Raw genomic sequence first — 17,053 nt, forward strand, 5'->3', positions numbered from 1 at the left:
AAACAAACATTGCCTGTTGGTTTTGCAACAGCAGAACAACTATCACACATTACCCACCCCATCGCCTCAGTTTGATCAAGTACCTCAACAGCTGCAGAAAGGCAGCACAAAAAGGGCTGTGGTTTGTGTACCTTCATTTGTAGCACCGCAGCCGTGTGCCACCCTGGAGCTGGATCAAGCACCAGTGCACAACCAAGCAGGGACCTGGCATCATCGCTGGAATCACTTTAGGCCCACAAAGGCTTCCAGAGAGGAAATCAGTGCTGTGGGTGCCTGAGCCTGTGTGGCTGCGAGCAGCCGCATCAGCTGCATTTGTCCCCAGCCCTCCCCGGCAGCTCCCGCGCTGCTGAAGCCCAGGAGCTTCCCCTTGGATCTCACGGAATGCGCCCGGGCCGACAGCTCCACAGCAACACGAAGGGTGCTGCAGCATGCGGCAAAGCGCCAGGGTGACTGCAGCTCAGGATGCCGTGCTGGGGAACAGCACAAGGGGAACAGCGGGGGGCACAGGGCTCACAGGTGAACTCGCGGCAGAGAAGCTGCACTCTGGAGAAGCTGTGGCTGTGCCGTGCCGCTGAGGGGAGTGTGTCGAGGGAGGCCCAGAGGCTGCACGACGGGGCAGGCCCCGAGGAGCTCAGCGCTGCCCGAGCTGCACAAGGCGCCTTGTCCCTTTCACTCTTAGCTGCATTTTAAACGGTGTAATTGCTCCCTCAGAAGAGCAGAAAAGAAATTGCTCCCCGCAGACGCATGAAGTGCTTATTAGGCAGGGTTGGTGTTTCTTTTCTAAGCCTCGTGAAGACCCTCAGGGCACTTCAGCGAACCGAGGAATAAGAGAAAAGCACAGTGACGGCATTGCTGTTGTTCAGACCGGCCGGGCTTTCCGTGTGCCACGCGGCCGGGCGGGGCGCTGGGGCTGTCCCGCCTGCCGGGCCCCGAGCGGCGGGGAAGGGCCCGGCCGCGGCCGCTCTGTCCTTGGCACCAGCGCCACGGAGGGTCGGGCAGATCACGGCACCCGGGCATCCCGCGAAGTAAGCGGGGCACCCAGGGGCGACCTGTACCCGCGCAAAAATTCCTCTCACATTGCGAGTGAGGACCCGGGCGTCACCCCGGGTCGTTATTTTCCTTACTCATAAGTTTAAGGCATGACCACAGGCTCGCCGCGCCGCAGAGACACTGCTCCGCGCTAACTCCACAGGTCAGGGCGAGCGCCGGCCGACGCGGTCTCTAGCTGGCCTACAGTGTCCCCGACACTGCGCTCGGCCCTTGTGCCCTTTCGCGCCGCGGAACCGCTGCCACGGGCCGAACCGGGCCGCGACGTGCCGCGACGTATGCAAATGAGAAGCCCGGCGGCCGCGGGGAGTTGTGGGGCGCCCCGGCGCAGCGGGCGGGGCCCGGGCGGGGCCCGCAGTACTTCTGGGGGCGGGGCGAGGAGCGGAAGTCGTACGGTGTCACCTCCGGGACTCGCTCGCTGCGTCTCATCGTTGGGGCCGCGACAAGATGGCGGACCTGTCTCTGGACGAGCTCATACGGAAACGCGGTGTGACGGTGAAGGGGAGGTGAGCGCTTGGGACGGCGACGCAGCGCCTCGGGCCGGCGGCCCCCGGCCGCTCCTCGAGTGTCCCTGCGGCTGGCTCCGCTCCGGGGGCTGCGGGCCGCAGCTGTCTCGGCGCGGCCCGGCCCTGCTCCCGCCCTCGCCTTCCCATTGGCTGAGCCGCGGGCCTGCGGGACCGCGCTGCCATGCGATTGGCGGCGGCGGCCGTCACTCAGGGCCGGGGCGGGGGTCGGGCCCCATCTCGGCCCTGCTGCCCCGGTGGGGCAGAGCGCTCGCCGGCCCATCCCCTCTCGGCCTTTTCGGCGTTCCTGGCGCCGTCCCTTGTCTCACTGAAGCCTCCGACTTGCCCTGTCCCCGCCGCCTCCTGCTTGTCCCCGCCGATTAACCCAGCGCCGCTCCCCGTAACGGGGCGGGCGGCCCTGAGCCCCGTCGGTGCCCGGGCCGCGGGTGTTACCCAGGCAGTGCCCTGCGCCGCCCGGTGCCCCCGCGCTCCCGGGCGCGGCTCGGTGCATTGTGGGAGGGCCGTGGGAGGCTGCTGGTGCTCGCGGAGCCGTAACCGACCGCGGCCGCCGGGCGCCCGCGCGGGGCAGGCTGCCGGGGCTCCGGCCGCAGGCTGCCCGCCTCTCGGAAGGTGTTCTCCCTCTAGCGCAGCTAGCGGTGCTCCGGGCGATTGTTTGGAGTGGCCGAGGGGACGTGGAGCATGTTGCAGATCGGAGCTGCAAGGTCAGGTTATTTCTTTGCGTGGCAGATGTCTCCAGTAAATGGGCCGGGCCATTTGCTGCCACAGTTGGCAGTTCTTACCTGGATTCTCCTTCGGCAGCTTTTCATTTTCCCTTTTGCCGTAGCCTCTTAATGCTTCTGAAGAACTTGTCCCCCATCTGTGTTAGCTCAGTGTGCTCTTGCTTTGTTGGGTTTTTCCCTTCTGTTTTTTTTGGTTTTTTTTTTAATAGTCCTCGTTTTTGACTCTGAATGTGTATACACTTACATGTCTAGAGTAATACTCTGAAAGTTACCTGCTAACATACCCTACCAAAACATTCAAACATATTTAAATCCTAGTCTAGACAAATCCTTGGCTTTGCGCTTTCATTCATGTTATCCTACATATTTGGAAGAGTCTTAGGCTGCTTACTCTGCCCCAAGTACCTCCTTTATCCCTTTTCAAATCCCCCCTTAACTCTCATTTCTTTCAGGAATTCTTCCTGCTTTTTTTTTGCTGAACAATAATCCCTCTGCAGCGCTGTAAGAATTATTGTTCCCCACACTCTTCTTGTATGTTGTGTTTAGCTCACTTTATAAATTCCTGAGGTAGCAAACTTGGCTTTGTGAAGTCTAGGTAAACTGACTAAAGTTAAACCATTACATTCATGTTATTCAGTAGTCTAGATGAAAAAAAAAAAGAAAAAATTTCACTTAGAAAATATACTGATCCATAACATATTCAAGCCAGAGCTTGGAATCCTGGAAAGTGAATTAGATATTTGAGATCTGCTTTTATTTCAGGTGCTGTGGCACAAATACCTCAGCAGTTAACACTCTTGTGGGGTAAGCAATTATCTGTGAAAGAGAGTTGCTTATTAGGGTAAAGACAACTCTTCAGAAATGGTTAACCTTCAGTACAGTTTCTTTTTTGTATTTTTTTTCTATTTTTTCTTTTTTCTGTTTCATTGGGTTTTGTCATCAACAGCCTTAACTAATTCTAGTTTAAATGTTGATACATACATTTCTGCTTTTGGTTTGACCTCTCATGAACCAGTCATCCAGCCCTTTGCAGCGCTCCAGCTGAATGCTTTCAGCATGGCTAAATAAATGCATTTTAAAATTGCAAGGAACGTCTTGCTGTGTCTGTTGCTTTACGGGTACTGTTAGTCTGCTGTGTTCTGGGTATATTTTCATAGATGGTCTTCATAATCCTCCTGTTTCTTCTAGCTGGTTTGCTGTGGCTGTATGAGAGAGCAGCCCTAGGACTCTCAGATAGGAATAAAATGGGACTCCAGGCCCAGCTTTCCAGACATCTAGACACAAGAATGAAAGAGGCAGAAGCAGAGGTTAAGTCTTTCATCTCTCAGCTGGTTGGGTTGTTTTTTTTTTAAGATCTCTCCATTGAAAATACATGACTGAAAATAATGTGAAGGTTGTGGAGTTAGAGCAGGAAATACTAATATAAAGGTGCATGAAGAACTGAAATAGCATTGTAATTTGATTTTGTGATACTAACCTCTTGATTATTACAACAAATTCCAGGTATCTGCTTTTAGACTTTATAATACTGGACAACACATTTCTGAAAGCAGATGAACTTTGTAGCTCTCTATTTTGACTTCTAAAAAGTCAACAGCAAGAAGATTTTTTCTCTCTACTTTGTCTTTTTTTTTTTTTAATATGAAGAAACCCAATGGAAAAAAAAAAAAAACCCTTTAAAAATACTCATCAGAGGAACTCCATTAAGAAATTAGATAAACTGTTTTTGTTCTTAGGGCACATTTTGAAAAGGTGTATCAGACCTGTAATAAGAAGGTAGTTCGAGCTTTCACCCTGTGTTCTGCTGCTTTTAGGAATACTTGTCTACAAGTACAAATGTTGTAGTTTTTGTGGGCTGTTGGCTTTCCGTGCTCAGCAGTGTGATAATGATATGCTTAAAAAGTAAAGGCCATCAAGTGCAGTAGTTCTTTAGTAGATTAAAGAAGAGGCAGTCATGTTAAAAAGTAATTTGACTAATGACTATTCTTGCTGGAAGCTAAACAACCTCCAAACTGGTGGCTTTGAATTGAGATTGTTACTGGTGCTTGTACATACTAAAATTCAAGTTGCTGTGCTCTCACAAATGTGAGCTTGCTGCCCAGAATTCTTGAAATCATGTGTAGTTGCATGTTTCCTTCATATCAGGATGTATTATTGTATTACAGGAGATGCTTTAGCAGAGCTGTTCATCCTAAAGCTAGAAAGTGTTCCTGCTCCTCTTTGTCTTCAAAGGTTTCCCCAAAGTTGTTGAATTTTGTTTAAATGTAGTATGTACTTAGCACAGCTGAAGTCAGACCCTTTAGTTTGTAAACGTGAGCTTAAGGATGGATTTTGGAAATCAGTTCCTTAGCTGATTATGTAGAAAAAAAAAATCCAGCATAAAAGAGCTTAGGAATTCTACTGTTGTATTTAGATGTCCAGCCAGAGTGGATTTCTGTGCAGTAATAATGAACTTTTGTTTGCAGCAGCACAAATACTTTTATTGATGCTGTATTGACATATCTTACAACGCCTGAAACTTTTTCCTTTTTTTTTTTTTTTTCCTTTTTTCCCCTTAGACTTAACACAAGGCCAGTGTTTGGGGGTGTAAGATCTCGCATTGGGATCCAGCAAAATCTTCTGAATAGATCACCAACCGTGAGCTTCCAGCAGACTTTCGATGCCCGGCAGAAGATCGGACTCACCGACGCCCGGCACAAGCTGGGCGTGAAAGACGCCCGAGAGAGACTGGTTCAGAAGGACGCTCGCTTCAGAATCAAAGGGAAGGTGCAGGATGCTCGAGAGATGTTGAATTCCCGTAAGCAGCAAAGTGTTGCTGCTGAAAAGGTGACCAAAGTGGTGGATGCCAGAGAGAAGATCAGCTTAAAAAGGAGCACTCCAGCTGCTATCAGCCCGGCTATGGGGACAGTAAATCCAGCCGTGAAAATCACCAAAACTATCCAAGTAGGTGAATGAGTCACCTCTGAGCCCCTCAGTTACTGTACAGCAGTTCAGTAGGCATGGTAATACTTCATCGTGTTCGTGTGGTTACAATAGAAGCAGCAGTGATACAGTTCATTCCAGCCTGTGGGTGGGATTCTGATCCTTTCCTGTGTCCTTGCAGCTGCTTGGAACTTTTTGTAGAATCGCACATCTCATTTGAATTTTCATTGTAGTTTTGGGCCCAAAAAGACTAAGGCAGAGCTCCTGTCAGCATTAAAGATGTCTTGAATGGTTAAGTAGTCTCTTTCCTACCTGAATGCAAACAAAATGATGCAGATTTTCTGTCATTCTTATACTGCCCCTCTTTGCAAGTCTGATGCAGTGGATTGTCCTGTATAGATAACTGGTTTATCCTAGTGGTGGAATAACAGTTTAGAATATGCAGCTGTGTTTGTATCTAAGAAAATTTAAAATTCAATGAGCTGTTCTACAATTTTGTCTTTTTATACTTGTCTGGTTTCCAGGGATTTGCCTGATCACATGAAGCATTCCTGCTGAGGCTCAAGATTTATTTCAATTATATTCTAATCGGTTGATCACCCTGACCTGCTGATTTCCTGGGCCAGTTTTCTGATTTCACTTTGCTGTGTGCATAGCAACTTGGTTCTTAGCCAGCTTCTCTGAGAAACAACTGATCTTGAACTGTGCCTATTAGCTACAGTGTGTAGAGTCAGAAAAGAAATTTCCAGACTGTTGGGATTGTTGTTTGAGTGGTTTTGCCCCTTACCTCTACAGGCATGTAACTGAAGTTCCTAGTCTACCTCTTCCATTTTCAACCTCCCAAAAATCAGCAGTGTGCTTGCTCATACCCAGGAATCTGTTGTCATCAGTTTGAAAGCCTAGATGAGTCTGCTTTCTGTTCAGCTGTGGGTTTTGCTGAAGAGAAACATCAAACATGTTTCTTCTGCAAATTGGCTTAGGAAGTTTCCCACTAGTCTGCAGGTTTCCTGCCAGGCTGATGTGAGAAGGAGAAAGGGCACTTGAGGCAGTAAGGAAGGCTAATGGCAGGGCAGTTCAGCAGTCGTTAACTAGGAGGGTGATTAGTATTCTTGATGTCCTTCTAAGCCAAATCACCAGCATCAGCCATGAGGAATTGAACATCTTCTACAAAGTTTCTAGGAGTTAAAGTAGTTTCCAGAGACTTGGTGCAGTAACTGTTTGTTCTGACCTGGTGTTTTGTGGGCTTTTTGTTTGACTTGTTTTGACCAATAGTATTTTCTGTTGGTTAGGCAACATAGTGCAAGGGAACATATATATATTTATACATAGGGTATCATGGTCATTCAGACTGTAGACAGAACCTTGACATAAGCAATTATCTAAAATTTTTTTAAATATTTGTACTGAAATTCCAAATTGCCCGTGACCCTCTTCCCGAGCATGGAAGTGGAATCAAACTAGTGTATCTTGATCCAAGGTACAGAACACAGCTCTAAATGTGCTGTCCTGAGGTCTTGTTTATCATAAAGCAAGGAAAAGTCTTTGAAACCAAAAAATGACAGTAGGTCTGCTGCTGTTTCTGTAGGATGGGTATCCTTGTTTCTTTGATTAGCAGATTGAAACATGAGGTGCTATGGTATAAGTTGCAGTCTAGAGAAAATGAAAATCTGAAGATTTTATTACCTATGTGGACTATTTTTGTAAGAAGAGCTATTCTTTAATGGACAGATTCCAGCTTTTTCAAAAAACAGAAGGGCATTTTTACAGGTGTTGTGGCATGATTTCAGTTATCAATTAGTACAGCTGCATTCCCTACCTCCTTCTGTTGTGGTTTCCCTGTTCCATGGTGTAATGGGCTGCACACTACCCTGTGCATCATTGTATTCCACCACAGCTTATTCCAGCTCTAGTGCTAAGGGGCAGTGTATACTTCTCCTTTTGTTTGATGGAGATACGTGTGTTTAGTTACCTGTAGCATGAAAGAAGAGACACTTTCTGACTTATCCATTCATGGTTTTGTATTGCCAGAAATGTAGATCTAGTCAGTCCTGACAGGACTGAAGTTAAATTCCCTTCCCAGTAATCTTGGACTATACCCTAAGTAATTTGAATCCATTTCTTCATGTGGTCTTAGATTTTAAGTGAAGCTCTCTCATATTGAACATATCACAGGAAATACAGGTGTTACCTAAGAGCATATTGTGATAATACATTTCAAAGCAGGGAAGGTAAGTTTCATATAAGTGATCCCAGGGTATTCAACTAAAGCTTTGATCTTCTGAACTTAACCTGAAGGACTGTAGTGCTTAATGCTTTGGTTCTTTATCTCCAACTGTAGCAGAAGGCTCCAGTTCCTGGACACTCTCATCCAGCAGGAATGAGGATCAATGTGGTGAACAACCATACACATAAACAGGTGTGTACCTGCTCTATACTCTTTGTTACCTTTAACAGGGAAGAAAATGTGTCCATAAACTTTGGCAGGTGCAAAAAAAACCTCCTAAATAGGAGAGAAAAACACCTGAAAGTTCTCCATCAGCTTAGCTTCCATGTCTTGTGTGGTTAAAATAGTTTCATGGTAATTGAGTTTTTCATTTAGTATAAATTACCTTGATTCCTATTGTATTCTTTGAATGAGATACAGGAATGAGAAGTAGATATTCCCAGTTTTATCTGTGTGCTAGTGGTATATTTTGCTAATGGTATATTAGGCTGACCTCTAGCTCTGGTATTTTTGTATAAATTTCTTGTGGCATCACATCAGATCAAGTTGTTGGCTGTTTTGATTCACCATGCTGCCAGCCTCTTCAGAGAGATGTGACTGTATGTGGTCAGATGTGCTGCAGTGAGGTGGGAGAGGGTTTAACCTTCCTGTGAAATCCCAGCTGTGGGCCACTGCTGGAATCCTGATAGGGAATGATGTTCAATAGTATTCTGATGTACTTCCAGAGTTCCCATAGCCCTGATCAAGCAGATTTTGAGAAAGACCTGAGAGCACTGTCTTTCTGGGGTCAGTTTTAATGGATTTTGTCACAGCCCCCAGCCATTCAGCCACCTTACTACCTTGGGTGCTTTCAGAGAGGAATTGGATATTTTTATTACTTACATTATTTTATGTGTGTACACAAAGTATTGCTTGAAATACTGGAAAACTGACGTTCACAATGTCATGTCAGGTGACTTTTTTGCCATGATTACAGTAATTTTAGCTATTTTTATATGTTACCTATATGCTGGCCTGCTACCCTCACCTATCCCAGATGCTGTTGTTCAAGGAAGTGTCTTCATTATTCTGACCTTATCACTCTGCATGTGGAATCCATTTCATTTTGTCTCAAACTCAAGTCCATTGTCCTGATATCTAGTGTTTTTCCCAGCTCTTTTATTTTCTGCACAATTCTCCTCTGTTCTCTGTCTGTTTTTGGGTTTTTTTCCTTCATAGCATTTCTGTCCCTGGAACAACTTCCCTGTTTGTAAACCAGAATCTTGCTGACTATGGACAACCCACTGATTTTGCAGGCTCTCATTGCTAATCCCTCCAGTTTTCTTTACCTTTTTACTGAATTAATGGAAAGCTGTTTGCAGTTGTGATTTCTTATGTTTTGGGCACTGCTATATGTGTCTGGACTTTCTCTTAATGTTATTTAGAGTCAATGAAGAAAATGCTTGTGTAGGAGCTCACCTCAGTATTTTAAGGCAAGGCTATGAGTGTTAAGTGGAACTGAAAAATTGATTATTCATTCAGTAAAGCTCTTAGAGCAGTTTTCTAGGGCCAGATGGATATGTCCTGTGCTAAGGAAAGCAGGCTATTCAAAAGGAATGTTCTGTTTAGGTGTATTCAGCAGGCACTTTTTTAATTAAAAAAAAAAAAATACAAAAAACAACCATGAAAAACCTCAAACAAACAAAAAAACCCACCCCACCACACACCCCCAAACTAATTTAAAAATCACATGCACAGGTTTCAACTGTAAAGGTAGGAGGGTGCAGTGTAAGACACTGAGGCTTTATTCCAATAATGTAGCTTCAACAGTCCTAATGAGGTCCAGGAGTAGAGGAATCTGTATGTGATTTCAGTATATCTAGGAAAACAGTTTTACTGTGGTGTTTTTGGAAAGAAAGTCTGATAGCTTTTATACTGATGTTTTGACATGGACTTATATACCTGAAACTAAATTCCAGTGTAATTGTGTTCATTAGCTCAAGTTGGTTGGAAGCAGGAGAAAACTGCCTATTTTTGATACGACTCAATGAAATCTACCTGCATTAAACTATTCCCTTCTTCACTTCAGGGTCTGTATGACACAGAGGATGATGATGAAAGTGTCCCTCCCCTTCCTAGCAAACAGATGAAAATCACTACCACAAACAGTTTCCTGCACAACTCGGTAAGGGCTCATCTGAGCAGTCCCCACCATGCCATGCTCACACTGCATGGACACAGAGGCTGTCTTTACAGGACTTAACCTATCAGTTCTTTTAAAGTCTGTAAATGATGTTTTCTCCTCAAATATTTGCTCTTCACCCCACCCTTCCTTTGTGCCAATGCTTCTACTGTTATTTTTTGAACAGAGTTCTTTTAGGGTAACTGGTTTTATGGGTTCTCAGCAGCCATGTGTGCTTTCTGCCCTGCTGGCAGGTTGCTGTATCCTGGCTCTTTCTTCTTGTTGAGGAAGTGCAATGAACCTGTCATGTTACTGTTTAAGTAAACCTGCAAGGGAAGCTTTCTGCTGCTTCTGGAGGCTGGGCATCAAAGCAGGAAATCTCTTGCTGTGCAAAAATCTTTGTAGGCATCTTACTGGGGAGGACTGTTGATCTGGAGAAGATGGAATTTCAGTACAGACAAATGTAAGGTCCTGCTTTTGGCATGGGATGGCCCTCTGCAGCTTAAACTGAGAACTGACTGGCTAGAAAGCAGCAGCAGCAGCTTTGTAGGAAGGAGCCTAGGGGTCCTACTGTGTGATCTGCTAAGAATGAGTGAGCAATGCATCCTTCCAGAAGCAGGGCCAACTGTAGATAATTAATCAAGTAAGATAATTATTCCTGTTTGACATTTTGAGAATCATCCAGAATTCTTTGCCTGTCTTTGGGCTTTGCAATACAAGAAAGACATGACTGGAACCAGTTAACAGGCTGGTCAGAGAGCTGCACCATACTGTGCATGAGGAGAGGGTGAGAGAGCAGTGTCTCAAGGCTGAGAAGGCTATAGTGAGATCTGTCCACTCTCACTGCCTGGAAAAGACAAAACTCAGGTTCTTTTCAGGAGTGACCATGGAGAAGACAAACAAATGTGCTGCAGCAAAAGAAATTGTGGTTGGTGAAACTCTCACAGTATTGATCAGCATCTGGCACAGGGACCAAGAGAGGTTGTGCATCGTCATTCTCAAATATTCAGTGCTTAGCAGGATAGGCCCTTGCCAGCCTAATGTGTGTTTGAAGTTAGCCCTGCTTCAGACATGGGAGTTGGGCACAGGTTTGGGCTGAGTTATTCTCTGGTCTTGGAAAAGCAAATTCATGTGGTTTTACCATCATGCAGGCACTGTAGTACAGTGGTTACCCCAGAATTTTATTTCCTCATGTGGGTATTCAGAATAGAGCTTCTGGCTATTTGTGATTCTCAGATAATCTTATGAGGGTTTTTTTCAGGAGTAAATTTGTTCTTTTCAGTGTTCACAGCAGCTTCCAAGCACAAGTTTGAGTCTGGCTTTAAACTCAGGTATTTCAGCCTAAGTTCCATGTCTTTGTGTGCTCTAGCTTGGTGATTCTGAGGAATTACTGCTTTTTGTTCTGTGGATTCTCAATCTTACTGTTAATGAGCAATCTTTGTGAACTCTTTGTAAAGTACTTGAAAGTCTGCAGATGAAAGGAGCTTTTCAAATTCAGATCACATTGTTAAAGTTCATTTATGAAAAATATTAAACCAAAAAGTGCTTATGAAGAAGTGCACTTTCTGCCTAAGCATACTTTTTTATGTTTGTGCCCAGAAACTTGCACTGATTTTTTTCTCTGAGCCTTTTGAAAGTCTCCAGCACTGTAGTGGTTTTGACACTGGGAAGGATATGCAGTGCATACTAATAATACTCTGGTGGTGATGCTTGAAGAAAAGTGGTGGCTTTTGTAGGCTGTAGCTCTGAGATACTTCCTTTTTTCTTCCTGTAGACTGGTCTGAGCAGCAATAAATTCTCTCTGTCCAAGACTGTTCCCCTGACTAAAGTGGTCCAGAACGATACCTACACAGCTCCACCTGCAACTCCCCCTCCTGTGCAGACAAAGGCTTTGGCAAACATGTCCCGGACCTTAGTGACAAAGGAAGTGCCTCCAAAAGAGCCAGCACCTGTTGAGGTGAGTTATGGAAGGGGAAAATGCTCTTTAGAGAAGTCTCTGAAACATCTGAAACTTGTTCATTGGACATGTGAGCAGCTCATTTGTGCCTGCCTTTCGTCATTAGTTCAGGATGTCATCAAGGTTATTCTGATAAGTGCAGTCCATGTCCCAAGAATTTGAAATCTGTCTAAACATCCTTTCCCTGCACATGATCCTGGAGGAATCCATATTACAGGGAGGTGGCAGTTGTTTGGACTCTCCTTGGTGGCTCTCATGTCCCTAGGAGTAGTGTTTTAACACTATTTGATACATTGTATGTTGTATGTCCACTCCAGCTAGCAAGGAGAAAAAAAAGAGTTCTTCCAAATATATGCATTTTCATGTACACATGAGACCTCCCAGGCAATTTGTAGACAGCCTGCCTGGAATTGCTTTGCCAAACTGCCTGATGTTGGATCCAAGTAATCCACCAGGTGTTTCTAGGTGTGCTGAGTTCAGTATGCTCTTGAGAGGCTGGAGCTGTATTTTGGGGGTTTGCTGGCTGGTCTAGCGTACAACAGAGACAGGCTATTAAAAATGTGGGCATGACCAGAGTACTGTGCATGCCGATTAAGTTAATGTTATTCTTGGGAGTAAGAGTGAAAAGTTACTTCAGAGAAAAACTAGCATGATAAAGAAGCTCCTTTTTGCTGTCAGATGAGCTGGGCTTTAGTAAACATTGATATTTCCCATTACTAGCTGTAGTTTTCTCCTTTGTGTGTGTGTACAGACATTCCCAGATACATCCTTAGTGACTTTTTATTTCTTTCTCTGCTCTGCTGTATTGTGAGCCATATTTCTGTGATGCATTTGTTTGTGTTGACAGCTGGCTTTCAGTCCTTTGGAAGGCACAAAGATGACTGTAAATAATCTGCATCCTCGAGTCACAGAAGAAGATATTGTTGTGAGTGTTGCTTACTGCCAGACTCTGCATGAGTGACACTTCCTTTCTGTGTCCTACCTCTTCTGATAAATCACTTGATCTATGGTGAATGCAGTGAAGAGGGGTGTGATGTGGGTTTACTGTCCGTGCAAAAACTTGGAGGGTTCCTGATTATTTGGGGTTTGTTTACACTTTTTTTTTTTTTTTTTTAGTGTGTGCTTAAGAACATGGGACAAAAACCCACAGAGTATTTTGAGATAGCTGACATCACTTAGAAGAAGATGATTTTTCTACTCAAACCTATGCCCCCATCCAAATTATTTAGGGGCTTCCATTCTCACTGGGCTGAGAATGAATCTGGTCTTCCCATGGGAAAAACATTACTGGGTACTGGCCCTGAACTTCCCTGCTTGTGTACTCTATTATTAGTGCCAAGTACTTATACCATAACAAACACAGTAAGACAAGTGTCCAGATCTGTCAGGTATTTAATAAGCAGGATGGGTGGTGTGGTGAAGCAAGGAAAGCCTCAGCATGCCGTGCCTTTGATGTGCCCCTGGTCATGGCTGACTCTCTGCCCTCAGGAGTTATTCTGTGTGTGCGGCGCTCTGAAGCGAGCCCGGCTGGTGCACCCTGGCGTGGCTGAGGTAGTGTTTGTGAAGAAAGAAGATGCTATCACAGCATATAAGAAATACAACAACAGGTGTTTAGATGGTAAGTTTGATGTCAGTGTTGCATGTGGGATAAATAAATCAAGAATTACTTTACCACCTGAGTGGAAGGTTTAAAAGTATTTTAGATGTTAATATGTTAGCAAGAGAGAAATACCAGAAAATCAGTTCAAGAGCTAGATAAGGTAATAATTGCTGTGTAACTAGTTGAATATATGCACAGTTTATTTAAATGAAATAAAAAACCCCACCCATATTTTCCTATAAAAAGGAGGTTCAGAGCTGGAGGCAGGGTCCTGATGAGTCTCCTGGTCTAACTTTTAGATGAAATTCCTTGTGTTTCTAATTTGGTACCTAGAGCTGGAAAGTTATCATAGTTGAGACAATACAAAGAGATAATACAAAGCAACACACTCCATTTTCAGAAGGCTTCAAACTGTTTTTTATTATAGCATGCATGCTTTTTACACATTCTTAGAAAACTCGTAAGTTCACACTTTACTCCTTGATCATGAGAGACAAAGTGCTTATTGGAATAGGCAGTTGCAGGTTTCTCTTATTTGTTTTCTTCTTTCTTTCTTGGTTTCTATGTCAACGACCTTGGTAGAAAATTCTTTCAGGGGTAAACATGGATCCTCTTATCAAACATCTCTCTGGCTCACAGAAGTCACTGTAAAATGTCTTCCACAGAAAATCCTTAGGAAGGCTTTACCTGCTTATACAAAGCAACCTGCTTGCAAAGTACAAGTAAAACTAGTATTGGCAATAGTTTCAGGGTGTACTCTTGAAACTCTTTGAATTGGACTTGTAAAATAGTATCAGATTCTCCATAAACTTTGAATAATGCAATTTTATTTTTTAACCATGTTAAACTGAAATTATGGTTGAACTGTTAATTTTTAGCTGGAAATAGGTACTTTTTCTTTCTTTAGATGAGTGACAAGTTGTGGATGTCAGAGGAGGAACAGACAGCTAAGAATGGGAGGTCCTCTTGTGTCCCTGCTAAGGGCTTCATACTTCTGTGTAACTTGTTAATTAGTATGATCCTTCATATGGTTGTGTTTCAGTGGCTCTTCTATTGCTCTGATTCTGCAACAAAAGATTTATCAGCTGTTTTTTCTCACGTTTCCCCAGCATGTCGAATTCTATTGCTTGCACTGTTGTGTGATGTTTCAAGGATCTTGCCTTATTCCACTTCTGATAGAATGAATTTTGTGTTTTGTTTTTATTTAGGTCAACCAATGAAATGCAATCTTCATATGAATGGGAATGTCATCACCTCAGACCAGCCTATATTGCTGTAAGTGTCCTTCAGTGGGGAAAAGGTCCAAAAGCTTTTGCAGGTTCTATTTTGAGGGTTGTTGTTCCTTGAATTTTCTTTGTCTCTCCTTCTGTGGCACAGTATGTTGAGAGGAGTGCAATGTAGCTTGACTTCATAATGTTCTCAGCCTTGAGGCTCAAAAATAATCTGAGATGAGGGTATTTTCTTGTGAGAAAAGCATATTTAAAACCTTTATCTCTTATATTGGTAAGAGGAAAACACTGGTAACAGTAAATGCAGACACAGTGTTAAAATTTGTCATAAAGAGAGGTTAAGTACTGCCTTTTAAATTTTTTTTTTTAATCCTCCAGCCGATTGAGTGATACCCCTTCAGTGAAGAAGGAAGGGGAACCACGCCGGTCAAGTGCAAGCGCCTCCTCAAATCCCCCAGCTGAAGTGGACCCTGAAACTATCTTGAAGGCACTCTTCAAATCCTCAGGGGTCTCTGCATCTGTGCAGCCCACAGAATTCAAAATTAAACTCTGAGAGGGGGGAGCAAGCAGTGGACTGGAAAACTCATATAAGCTGGGGGATGAGGAAAGTGCAGGAGTGCAGATGTTATTTGCATTTGCCTGTCCTGAAATTTTTTGTTTTCTATGATCGCTACCTTACTGTACAATAGTGTTTCCTCTTGTGTGTGTACTTTCTGTTTTCATAGTTGGAGTTTTCTTCCATGATTTTTTTTTTCCAAGAGAATAACCTTCCCCTTCTGCCAGTAATGTATTACCAAGCATATACCATGTAACTCCATCCTTTACTCCAAAGCCCCCAGTGGCCATTAAAAGTGCACATAGACTTTGAGGGGAGGAGTGGTGATCTCCTTCTGTTTTCTTCTGACTGACCTTTAACTGAAGGGTGCATCCCCTTGGTTGTCCACAGGCAAGAGCACCACGTTGTTTCTGAAGTTGCTGCGCTGGGTACAAAGGCAGGTTGGGCTCCCTCCAGAAAGGACTTGTGTGCATTTGTGGCATAACTCTTCCTTCTGGCTGCTGGACACTTTCCTCTCGGCAGCGGGGAGAAGCGGAGCTGCCCGCGGTGTGCCAGCGGAGGCGTCAGGCAGAAGGGATGTGTGCAAGTGCACCGGCCTTGTGCTGTGGGCAGGGGTGTTTCAGCTCTGGTAGTGCCAGAGGGTTGTTCTGGCATTTGTACAAGGAATATATTTGCTCTGGAGGGTCAGGCTCAGTTGCTCTCCTCTTTCTGGACTGAAAAATTAAGAACTAGTTGTGTTCAGAGCTAGAAGAAACCCAGTTGTGTGACTCCCATTAGATTATATTGCCTCCTCCTGCTGATGCAAGGACATGAGTTTCTTTCTTGCCTTCTAACTCAGCCAGTCTCCTATAAAAAGGAAGGACCTGAGACCCTTTTCAGATCCTAATACACACAAAGTCTAATGTCTGAGAGCTCGTTTCTTTGAGAGATGCTGTTTGTTTGGCTGCTGTGCGGTTATGCTGCTGGCATGCCTGGATTTGGAGGATGATGGCTGCAGCGTGTGACTTCAGGGAGAGGTTTAGGAGCAGCGGGCAGATAGTTCTGTGTAAGGAGCACCGGAGAGGAATGTCAAGTCCCGGGCAGGGTGGCGAGGACGTGGCGTGGACCAGCGAGTGTGTGTGACAGGCCACTAGGTGGCACTTCCAGTACTTCCCATTGTTTGTACCGCATTGGCACCTTGGATGTTGAAAGTCCCAGTAGCTCCACTCGTTTGTGTTTGTTCAGACTGTATTGGAAGAGAGGAAAGCTGAGAGCAACTTCCAGAGCCAGGTTGGAGTTCGAACTTGATCCTGCTAGCTGGGAGACTAATCTAATCCATTCTGTTCAGCTCTGCGGAGTAGCTCCTGTAAGTCCAGATTCTGTTTCTTGGACAACCCCATGTTTCTTTTGCTTTCTTGTTCTGTATGAACTTTCTTCTATCTAGCTTGTGCAGACCATTCCTTAATCTCACTGTATCCCTTTTAGCCATGGAAATAATAAGGACTTGGCACGACTTGTTTTTCTGGAGTACTCTGGTTGGAAGGCCAGTGACACCATGATTGGTGGGGTGCTTCATGTGAACAGCAGATGTTTGTAGGGGAGGGGACCTAAGACAGCTATTGTTCTCCTTTTTTAGATTGCCCACCAAATACATGTGTTTTAATAAAAAAAAAAAAAAAAGAAAGGGGGAGGGAGGGGGAGGAAACATTAGGGGTTGGAAAAGATAATGTATTACCTGTTTCTGAATAAACGTTTGTTATACAGAGAGTGGATTCTAAGCCTTTTGAGATGCTGTGAAGCACCTAAAGATAAGTGGTGGCGTTCCAGTATTGAGTGAGTCGTGCTTTCTGAGTGAACGTAGACATTTCTGATAATGTGATGAAGAGCAAGAGGAGCTTACAGGTGAAGGAGCTGTTACTCATCCACTTTCTAGTCTGCATCATACAAATTAGCAGCTGACTCCTGCTACTAAATTGAAGCCATTTGTGTTTATGTAATTCCAATTCTCTTTTTAGAGAGAAAAAAACCCAGCCTTTGTTACTGACAGCCTGGTCATTTAAAAAGTAATTTTATAGCCAAAACAGCTCTGAGATCAGGGTACCTGTTCCAGGTGAAGTGGGATACAGACAGAAAGC

At 44.5% G+C, this 17,053-nt stretch overlaps 1 protein-coding gene and 1 non-coding gene across 4 annotated transcripts; one reads left to right on the forward strand and one right to left on the reverse strand.

The window, feature by feature from the left end:
• Positions 1-992: 992 nt before the first annotated feature.
• LOC121342488 lies at positions 993-1,141 on the reverse strand. Its single transcript, XR_005953555.1, has one exon. It is a non-coding gene; the product is annotated as a U12 minor spliceosomal RNA (small nuclear RNA).
• Positions 1,142-1,399: 258 nt separating this feature from the next.
• POLDIP3 (DNA polymerase delta interacting protein 3) lies at positions 1,400-16,685 on the forward strand. Of its 3 annotated transcripts, none has more exons than XM_041416629.1 (9): positions 1,400-1,553; positions 4,849-5,233; positions 7,551-7,628; positions 9,505-9,600; positions 11,372-11,554; positions 12,402-12,479; positions 13,043-13,172; positions 14,363-14,429; positions 14,762-16,685. In XM_041416629.1, the coding sequence occupies exons 1-9, from the start codon at positions 1,495-1,497 to the stop codon at positions 14,934-14,936; spliced, it is 1,251 nt and encodes a 416-aa protein (XP_041272563.1). In that variant the 5' UTR covers positions 1,400-1,494; the 3' UTR covers positions 14,937-16,685. The 3 variants fall into 3 exon arrangements, with proteins under 3 accessions (XP_041272563.1, XP_041272564.1, XP_041272565.1); XM_041416630.1 differs by having other exon boundaries at positions 7,554-7,628; XM_041416631.1 differs by lacking the exon at positions 1,400-1,553 and adding an exon at positions 1,560-2,272.
• Positions 16,686-17,053: the final 368 nt, after the last annotated feature.

Source organism: Onychostruthus taczanowskii, unplaced genomic scaffold, assembly GCF_017590055.1.
Source record: "Onychostruthus taczanowskii isolate IOZ18803 unplaced genomic scaffold, ASM1759005v1 scaffold53, whole genome shotgun sequence".
NCBI classification, from domain to species: Eukaryota; Metazoa; Chordata; class Aves; order Passeriformes; family Passeridae; genus Onychostruthus; species Onychostruthus taczanowskii.

Coding starts and splice junctions, on each gene's coding strand:
- POLDIP3 (XM_041416629.1), top strand. CDS start 1,495: ATGGCGGACCTGTCTCTGGACGAGCTCATACGGAAACGCGGTGTGACG. Junction 7,629..9,504: donor ACAACCATACACATAAACAG/GTGTGTACCTGC, acceptor TCTTCACTTCAG/GGTCTGTATGACACAGAGGA. Junction 12,480..13,042: donor TCACAGAAGAAGATATTGTT/GTGAGTGTTGCT, acceptor CTCTGCCCTCAG/GAGTTATTCTGTGTGTGCGG.